Source organism: Fundulus heteroclitus, chromosome 18 (assembly GCF_011125445.2).
Source record: "Fundulus heteroclitus isolate FHET01 chromosome 18, MU-UCD_Fhet_4.1, whole genome shotgun sequence".
NCBI lineage: Eukaryota > Metazoa > Chordata > Actinopteri > Cyprinodontiformes > Fundulidae > Fundulus > Fundulus heteroclitus.
Genome location: NC_046378.1, coordinates 6479172 through 6489776, shown reverse-complemented (window position 1 = coordinate 6489776; position 10605 = coordinate 6479172). Strand labels below are relative to the sequence as shown.

Sequence of the window (10605 nt, the reverse complement as noted above, 5' to 3'; positions counted from 1 at the left end):
TCCTTGCATACTGAATAAAATTCAATTTGACAATTAAAAGATTACGTAATTGTTGATCAATTTTAAAAGATCAAAATATATCTGTTAAATGTTTCAGTGTCAATTAGGCCTTCAGATAAACTGTGCAAAATTTCAACACATAACCTTTAAAGACAGGAGTGTTACTGCTGAACCTGATGGCATGCACAAATGCAATTACAAAACAACGGTTTGGGGCTCGTTTTTCAGTTGCAACTTTTAATGGAAAAAAGAGTCACGGGAAGAAGGGAAGAAAGTGGGTTAGTTGAGAAAGCCAAATGAATTCACAGAGAACGACTTAGAGCAGTGATGGCAGCGATGCTGTCACAGTCCACACTTCAAAGCAATCCCCAGATACAAGACAGAGAGGGGGGTCAGGGAGGTGGGTGGGTGGGTATGAGGGGGTTAAAAAATGTCCAAGAAGATTTCATCTTCCTTCCCAGGTAGAAAATACAAATTAAAAATTGCTCTTCATCCTGTGTTGATAACAACACACAATCACGTTTTTTTTTTTTGTTTTTTTTTTACATGGCAAGAATCAAAATAAACAGTGCAATCGCACTCACCCACTTACATACTTACAATTGGCTTCTGGTTTTTGATAAAGGAAACAAAAAAAGTGCAAGCAAAATCACAGAACGACAATTTACAGGAAAGTCAGACAGTGGCCCAAAGTCTGCATGCCCGGATGCAGCCGCTCCTGCAGCCAAAGACCAGGGCTAACTGGGAAGCCGGTAGATCCGGGTGTGGCTTCTGTTACCCCCACCCCTCACATCTCCTTCACATTGGTTTGTCCATTTTGTACAAAGTGAAGGCTCACATTTCATCAGATGATCACAGCCCAACATGGCTTTCCCACCCTCCCCAGAGAGTACAATCAAAATGAGTTTGATTCCACCACACTTATCCCAGTGCCAAGAAAGCTCCCACAAAAAGGCTATTCCCTCCCCCCCGCCTGACATTATCTTTGCTCACCATTCAAAAGACAAACATTTCCATTATTTTCCAGGTAAGGCTCATCAAAAAACATTTCCACTCAAGCACACTTCAAGTCTAAATGTTAGCTCTGACTGTATAATGATGATAAACGATAAGTCATTGGAAACTGGTTTTGCGAGAAAATATCACCCTGATTTAACGCAGGATAATGTGAAAGGGGGCTATTCGAGTGCAAGGTGTGAATTCTGTACAGTCGAGTGCAAAGAGGTGAACATAACCCCAGTGCAGTTTTCTGAGCTCTAGGTCAGGTTGCCCTTTTTGCCAATTCATTATCCCTTTTTATGGCTGCATGCTGCAGTTTCATCCCCACCCACTTCTGTTTTATACCCATGTATTTGTCCATTGCATACTAGCCTAATTCTCTTACCAGATATGTTTTATATGCATAATGAAGAAGGATAGTCATAAAACTGCTCAAATATCAATCATAATCTGATTATAGTATATTATTCTGTGCTTTTTATTGCACCCTTTTTCCACTCATTTTGATTCTGATCTCAAGTTGAGCCAATTGACTATTATGAAATAAGACAATAACCCCTAATAAGAGCAGAATAACTGTGAATGACTCTCTGCTGATAGATTATACTGAGGTCATATATTTAAATTTCCTTATGTTTGAACGACTATTAGATTACAGAAAATTACTTTTAATCAGTTGTCACAGTGGGTACAGAACGCCCCCAGGATGGATTTGAATTGAAACCTTTTCTGTGTGAAGGTCTTTGGCAAACTGAGCCTTTATGAGGTACTAAACCAAAACGGCAAAAGCACAAAACGGAGAAGGAATGACAAGACCAGCATCTCTTAGTTTTGTGCCACGTAACTGGTTACCCTTAGAAGTGTTTTTAAAAAAGGACTATTTTGGTTCAATTTGCATTTTTACTGATTCTTCAAAAGTCGAGGTACGGTATCACACAAAAACACCCTCAAGGAGCCTGTAGCCCCACTGTGTAAAATACAACAAAAGAAAAAGAAGACTCAAAACATGATGATAAGGAACGTATACGGTTAAAATTTGCTTCTTGTGCCGTCACTGACGAACCAAGAGTATTTCATGCACCGTTGGAGTTCCTCTTAGCTGAGATAGTGGCTCAGTGCCTTCACCTGCAGTCCGTTTCTAGACAACCTTAAAGACTACAGTTTAGGTAATCTTGTACAAGCTAATTGATTTCTCATCTTCCTTTGTGGGACGTGATTAAAATGACACCCAACTTTAACCAAAGACAACAAAATTTGAGTGGTATTGATGCATACATTAGAAGGTAAAACATTGCATGAAACGGTAATCTGTTGCTCCCAAGTCGCTTCTCATATTTACAGCTATTGTCTCCGAGCTTAAAGCAATCAGACAAATCAATGGCGTTCTACTCTGTTGTAGCAAATGACTTGAAAATGCTGAGTCAATCTTTCTTACTCAGCACTTTGCTCATCACATGCGGCCATTAAAGTGGCTTTTAAAAAAATCCAGTCAAACTGGTTAGAGATAAAAACTATAGGACTTTAAATTAGAGAAGGAAATCTATTGTGGTGCAAGCTAAAAGAAAGCATGCTGAGCATACTGAGGTCATTATGACAAACCGATCTGTTTTGAGCAAAGTGAGGATTAACAATTCAATCCCATCATGTTTTGGCCTACTTCAGGGCTGCACGATATATCAGAAATATATTCTTATTTCCGTGTCAGTCTGTACAACATTAACATTGGGAAGGAGTGTTGAAATAGCCACATTTCTTGGCTATTACATTCCAAGTGACATGAATTCCAATAATACACTCAACCTGCTGAATGGAGCTTCAGCGGAGGCCCCTCTTTGGACACTGACAGGTCATAGTGTCCAAGATGTTAAAGACATCAGAACGTGTGGGAAGGATTATAACGAACAGCGAGGAAGAGAGGGACGACAAAAATGTGGACATAGAACTGGTATTGTCATCGCAGGATTCAACAATAATATTGTAGTTGCATGATTTCCCAATATTGTGCAGCCCTAGTGAATGTGGCCCACACACACAAAAAAAACAAAAGCAGTGAGAGTAGTGACCCATGAATAACATTACTTATCATTATTCTAAGCTTCGCACTCAAGTCACTTAACAGTGCAACTGATTGCTTGACCTACTTTCTGCCCAATTAAATCTGATCACACTCTGAAAACATCAAAAACTCCATTGCTAGATGGTCTGTTGACTTAAATGCAAAGAAGTATTTGAGATGGTGACATCATGGCAAAAGTAACATACCCTGTCGTGGCCCAGCAGAACACTGTGAATGCAGCACTTTTGACCATAATGCACTATTCAGAAGAGTAGTGCATCAGATGTGTAACATTACTTGATGTTCTACAAAATCCCATTCTTTTTCACACCTTTAGGCCCATGTAATCTGTGTTTTTCAGTACACCAGCATACATGGCAAGACACAAAACAGCGTGAATTAATCTAGTAACATTTGACATTAAGCTTGAACAGTACCTTTGGCCTACTGACATAAAGATGAATTAATGCATCCACACGAATCATCTGCCTTAGAAAATGTATTTAAACAAATATTTTTTGCATTACTAAGAATTCTACTTGGGCCACTGTCTGACGTACTAAACTGCAAAACTTTGGTTAAAAAATGTTTGTTTTTTCACACTTTATGGCGGTTAGTCTTTGCCATTTAGAATTTTGCCGTGTTAAATTAAAGGTTTGTGAATACTTTTACTCCCTTAATACTGGATAACTGCTTAGCTGGCTTTAAGTTGAAAGTGATGACTTAAACCTTTAATGATTTGCCACAAATGAGCTTGGCCTGGCAAATCTTCGCACATTTCTTTACTCATTCAGTGAATGGTGATCTAACACTAACGTCAACCTGCCAGCGGGTGACCCTAACCAGCTAGGTCGTTGCTCTGCCAAAATATAATGTTAGTTCATATTTAAATATTTAACACCTGTTTAAACCAAGGGCTCATTTAAATTGCATTTGTAATCATGTGCAATATATTTCTACTCCCTTCACTTGATCTGCCTTCCCATAGCTGAGCCTACATAGCTGGTTTGGCATGTCATTCAAGAGGCCCGGCTGTTACTATCTAACCATTCCACTGATACAGCACAGCTCTGGGCAAAAGGCATAAAACTACAGTCAAGTGGTCTAGTATGGTTCCTCCAGGTCTAGTATGGTTCTTCCAGTATCCTTGAATCAAGCCTTTTGAAGCAGCATATAATAATGACAAACTTGCCTTAATACCCATAGTGGAGTACTCTAAAAGGTGCAGGATCAGATTTGCTGAGGCCCTCAGAGGTCCCTGGCTTAAACAGTATTGAAAATTATTAGAGTGAACTCACATAAGCGGCACATCTAAAACATCTCAATAATCTTGCTGTAAGAATGGACAAAATCACCTTAATGGCAACTCTTAGCTGGCAACAAAAACTGTTTATAAGCTGTGACGGTTGCCAGAACATGTCTGGCATGTCAGTTTTGCTGTTTTTTCTATTCCTATTTTGTTACTTTGTAAAGTGGAGAAAGAGGACCGGTTTAAAGAATTCATCTTAATAACACAGCTAAGCTATCAATGATAAGAAAAGGTAAAAATATTCACCTCTTTATAAATAAACATTTGAAATCTACCAGCATGTTTCTGCTATGTTACCCTGAACCCTAATTACCCTGAACCCTTGAAGTTCCCTGGGCTGTTTGTCTTGTACGTTTCAGCTGTAGTGGCCTTTAGGTGAAATAGACTCACTGATGCTGAGAGGCTCACTCATCCTCAACAGGCTACTGTCAGTGTTGCCGGTTTAAACAGAAAAATAATCGCGGTAAGTGTTCTGATGTAATTTCTCTTCAGGATTAGTGAAGTATTATTGGATTGAACTGAACTGAATAGAATTGAATTGAACTGAAAGTTACTGTTATGTTCATATGGAATACGCCAAACTCCCAGGACTGCCTCCTGCCCCAGGGAATGGGACAATAACTGTGAAATCAGTGTACTGAAGCATTTAAGTTTTAAAATGGCTAAAATCTAACACATTAGTAGAAATCAATGAAGTTTTGTGGATGTGAGATGTTTTAGTTGATTTTTACTTAACTGTGACAAGCCCAATGTCCTAAAATCTATAATTTTTTTTACATCTCCGCCCGATTACTCGAGCTGATGAATAATAATGATTGAAATTATGATAAGGGATGATTGTTATTTTTATTACTGACTCAGTGAGAAGAGTAGCAGTAGGGTTTGATCCCAGGTTCCTCCTGGAAGGCACTTAACCCCAGGTTGCCTACCAATCTGTGGATCGGTGTATAAATGTGTGTGAGTTAGAGAGTGCGACGGGGGGAATTTGGTTATAGTGTAAAACGCTTTGAGTCAGTCCATTTACCATCAGTCCGTTAATCGTTTGATGACCAGAATCCGACCATTTTTAGCTTGACCAGCCCTGACTGGTGTTCGGATTGTTGGGGTCTTTCCCGATTGTATGCAACAAATCCAAGCTCTACCAGGTAGCAGTGGCAATTTTCCTTTAAGTGTGGAAGTTATGACTGAGGAATATAGATTATTCTCAGTATGAGGTGTTTAAGAATAAGGTCAGAGGAAGCACAAAATCTGAGAACTTTTTTAAAAGTACTTTCTGCAAAATGTGAAAGACAGGTCTGCTAAAATCGGTATCAATAAAAAAAAGCAACAAAATAAAAGTAACGAGGATTAAAAATTAGTTTGTCTAAATAATGTTAACTTCAAGCTCTGCACAAAGATATAACTGTGCTGTCGAATGCAGATTTCCTTATTCACTGCAGTTGTTGAAGATGAGAGATGAAAAGGATCTTAGATTAGGAATTGTTGTGTTTTACAGACATAACTGTTGCAGAATTGTAAATCTCTTAAAGCAGTCACACTTTAAAACTAAAGTCACTCCAAATAAAAAAGTGAAACAATTGTAGATGTTTTAAGAAAATAAAGCTATTGCAACATGACCTGAAAGAGCATTGCACCCACAGCTATGTGCCTTGTTTCTTAAAACCTGCCAACAATACACATTTATGATAAACAAATATTCCTATGACTGGAGGGTTTAGTGTACCCTGTCTCCGCAAAAAGTTGAAAGGAGAAATCCTTCATTTAGAATCTCTTACAGTTGCAACTTGTAGAAATTCTGAATTGTTTAGGAGTTTAATCTGGAACGGGCGGATAATAATGCTGGAAATATCCAATGACTCAGAAATATTTAGCAACCTTCCTTCCTGCCTTCCTGAGGGTGTGAATGGGTAAATGACTGATTGTAATGTGCAGCGCTTTGGGGTCTTCAGACTACATAAAGCGCTATACAAGTACAAGCCATTTACCATTTACCATAAAGCTCCAAATTAAAGGCTCAGGGTAATATCAAAAGTTCCCTACCAGTGCTGCTTGCTGGGGTAGGTTTCTACCCAAGTTCTGTAGTTTTGGAACATAGCTTGCTATTTCATGAATAAACAAAATGAGGCTGCCCTGACCTTAAAAGCTTAAATGTATTTGTTGAAAAATAATAACAATGGATTATGTGTCAGACTGTCGACTTGTTGGAGTCAACGCAGAGACATTGTAAAATATCAAATGATGCACGGTGAGATCTAAATTTTCAAACCGTTCCTTTAACACATCTTGTTTTTATTTTACCAGCGACTTTTGACCTAAGACTTGCATTGAGACGTGTACCTCTGCCAGCTTGCCTATATGGTTAAGTCCTCAGTTCTCCTACATTCAGGTCACCTGCCAGCTATCTGTCCTGTTCACGGATCTAACTGGTGTTTTACTGGCCACAGTCTCTGTACTGCTCAACGAACGCACAAACAGACACAGGCACAAACAGAGCTTTAAACTCACAAAGGGTGGCTAAAGAGTTCGTATCACAAACACGTTATTGCGAATTAAGTGTGCTTTCTTTTCCAGTTCAATTAAAAGTTCTTTGTTTTTTTTTTAAGAATAAAAATAATAACATGCAAATGAACACATATAAATAATAGGAATCATAGAAAATATAGGTTTTCAGGCCTCTGCATGAGATCTGCATTATCCACTCACCAGTCCTACATTCTGAAATCATAGACGACACACACCAAGCACCAGAAGTCTTACAGTCTTGCTCTGGTTTCACAGTCATGGTTTTCGTGGGAGCACAGGTGGAATGCAGATCAGGCTTGCGAGAGCTGCTAAGCCATAACTGTTATTTTTCAAATAGACTGTTTGATCTGATTCGAGAGGGGGGAAAAAAATCATTCTCTCCCTGTATCCAGGAGCCATTGCCATGCACTAAAAACTTTCAGTGTCCGCCTCGAAAATGCACCGTTAAATTGTGGGGACCAGATGCGTGGAGAGAAGAAAGGGTGAGGTCAAAGATGGTCTGAGTTCCTGTCCGGATGCTCCTTCTTTACCACTCGGCCGAGTCTTTTCATGAGTTGTGGTTTGAAAATCATTTTTAATTCTGTACAATTCACTCCCTGGTTGAAAGAGACATCCAGACAAATACCAGAGGAGGGTTCGGTGTCTCTGCAGCTCTGCCGTACACAAAGGAGGACAGAGAGAAGAAAATAAAATTTTGGTTGAATGTACATTTCACAGTTGGGAAAACACTGAGCCGCACTGCTCCATGGTTCTTCACTGCCTCGTCCTCTCTTGAACACATCGCCATCTTATTAAATTTTACTCACTACTTGACAGAGTCACAGCTGAAGATCATTAGGGCTCATCCGAGGGCCCTTATGAGGGTTCCTGTGGAGTAGTGTGCCTCAGAAGTGCCCTTGGCGGGCTGAAGTGTGTGTCTTGCTGGCAAACTTATTGCCCGCTGATGAATTCCTCTGCTGAGACGAGGGAGGGGAAGGCTGCAGTTGGGTCAAGCACAAAGGGGAATTTCAGGGACAAAAGAGGACGGTGCGCGGCTCGCCGCTGGAGAGACGCTCGAGAGCAGGCGCGGCCCTGTGGGCAATCGGCGTGCTCCAAAGGTCACAGGGACGGATCGTGAGGGGAGCGCCGACAAGTAGATCAGTAGAAGGGGAGAGGTGGAGGTGCCGAGAAACACCTCCAGGAGGAAAGGAGGAGTGACGGAGAGGTGGCTCGGGAGAGGGCGAGGGGCCACGAGGACGAGCTCTGCAGATTAAGTCAGGGTGATGTAGGCTGAGGCCTTCTCCTTCAGTTGTCTCAAACACAGATGACAGCTCCAGCTCCCTGTAAGGCACACAGATCGGGGAACATCACAGATCAGACGCTCAATCACCACGACCGTAAAGCCTGCTGGATTAATCTCTTGTTTCACACAGAGAGCTGAGTAGCACTGTAAATTAAACCTCAGTGAAGAAACACCACATGCTGTGTCTGTGGTTTGTAGATGCAGGGGATTTCACAAGTACTTTGGTCTGCAGTGTGGCTCCAGATTTTGTGACATTTATTAATCTCCTTGCAGCCAAAAGCTAAATTTCACCTCGACCTTAATACTTCAAAGTGGTTGGGGATCCTGCCTGAAGACGTTGAGAGCAGTAACCACCGGCACAGATGGGAGGCACGTACCATGCGCTGTAACTTTCCCATCCATGAGACAGAACCCCTCAAACAAGAAGCTGGCTTTCAGATCCTGTTTCTTGTAAATTCAAAGGCGTCTCGTGTGTGTGTGTGTGTGGGTAGAGCTTGACACTGTTACCAAGCGTTAAACACAAGTGCCACTGCTACTGTATCTTCAGCCACTTTTACCATGGAAACAGGTTATCTTTCCACAACTCATTTCCATGACAACGCCATCAAAACTTCTTGAGGCAGCCATCTTATATGGAAAAATGACAGTTTGATTTAAATAGATGTTCCTGCACAATTAATGGGATCATAGCCAAAGGGCAAACTCTCTCTCTCTCTCTCTCTCCCTTAGCCTGGTGCATTCAGATTAAGATATCCCAGGAAAGAGTAGCAGCTTCCTCACTCTCATTTCTCCTCTGCATATGAAAGTCTATGACAAAAACATGGCTGCTCTCCTGAGAGCAGACAAAAGACGAGGTGTTTATTCTGCACTGATAGCTCAAATGTGTCTCAGATGATGGTTCTGCTTGGTGCAGTGTGACCAACACCAGGCCTGTGAACTCCTCCCAAACAGCAACACTCGACTGCAATCCTGTGCTAACGAACCGACTGGTAGTGCGTACCCTCTGGTGGTTCAGACATGGGAGGGCTCAGACAGTACATATGGTAGCCTCTGTCGCAATCGTCACAGAACAACAGCTGGTCCTGCAACACAACAGAACAACAGATGTTAACATTAGAAACATGAGCAACTTTAAAGCTACAGCTGGGGACTCAACAACACAGATTTATGACACGAGAGTTGTAGAAAGTGTGTCCCTGGGTGATTTGGGAATTGTAGATCTGGTTGGTTTTAGTTAACACCAGTAACAACGTGGGCCTTCAAAGAGGAAGTTATAGTAAACAAAAATTAAGAAACAGCAACTTTCTTCAGTTTGTTCTTATAATCCTGCACTATGGAAACACATTACTGAGAGTCCCTATTAAAACTCTCTTCTTACCTATTTCTTATGTGCAATTAACTCCTGGGTAACTGGATTCATCTGGGATTAAAAGCTATGTATCAATAACATCAGCAGTTACAGACGCTGACAAATTTGTTGACCTTACAGGTAATTAAAACAATGAATTCATTTCACCTTGAATGTGATTCATTGAAAAGCAGTAAAGAAATGTATATCTGCATGTCTTTGGTTTGTGGTGGAAATCAAATTAACTTTAATAAACTGTGAAAATAAATAGTTGTTTATTTTACAAATATGTAATGTCACAAAGGTGTACCAGCAACAAGGAACACTCAATCCTTCTTTCTGCTGACGAGTTTTATAGAGATGCTGATTTCGTTTCCAGCAGGATCTGCCCACCCTGTTAAGTTCCCAAATTCAGTGCCCATGGTGTTCATGTTCTTGATTGGCCACCAAACTGGTCTGACCTGAACCCGACAGAGAATCTATGTGGTATTCTCACGAGGAAGATGAGAGACACCAGACACAACAATGCAGGTGTCATGAAGGCAGCTACCAAAGAAACCCGGGCTTTCATTACACCTCAGCAGAATCACAGGCTGATCGCCTCCATGCCATGTTATAATAATCTTAATATTTCTTCACGATCTGGCCCGTCTGCTGTCTTCATCCTGCTACTCCTCCAGATCTTAGTTGTTAATTAAGCCTTATGGACCGGACCTACGAGCCTGCCTCTCTGCTGCTTCAGTTAAGCTCATTCGTCAGACCTGTCCCCTTTATAAGCTCTTCTCAGACAGAAAGACATCGCCTGATTGTTGAATGCTTTCAACAAGTAGATGTCAAGCGTGTTCATACCTTTTTTTCCATGTTTTTTTTTTTACCACAACCGTGTTCTTTGGATTTTCCTGCCTTACCATGTCAGACATCCCACTAAACTTGTTTTCTGGACCGTGAACTGGACTACTACCATGATAAAATGAGCCTTGCTAAGCCCCTGGATTTGTCTGCCCTTCTCAACTCTGACCACCCGTTTATGACCCAAGCCTGTCCCCCTGACTCGTGCCAAGCCTCTGCCATCCGGTCTGTTTCCTCTG

At 41.1% G+C, this 10605-nt stretch overlaps 1 protein-coding gene across 3 annotated transcripts in view; it reads right to left on the bottom strand.

The window, feature by feature from the left end:
• Positions 1-214: 214 nt before the first annotated feature.
• Positions 215-10605, bottom strand: part of dpf1 (D4, zinc and double PHD fingers family 1) — a 90671-nt gene continuing 80280 nt past the window's right edge. For 2 of the 3 annotated variants that reach the window (XM_036150251.1, XM_036150252.1), the window contains exons 11-12: positions 9170-9251; positions 215-8207 (exon numbers count right to left, since the gene is read on the bottom strand). In XM_036150251.1, coding sequence (XP_036006144.1) covers positions 8137-8207; positions 9170-9251 — 153 coding nt within the window. In that variant the 3' untranslated portion in view covers positions 215-8136. The remainder of the gene's footprint in view (positions 8208-9169; positions 9252-10605) is intronic. The other variant, XR_004933297.1, reaches the window with a different exon arrangement.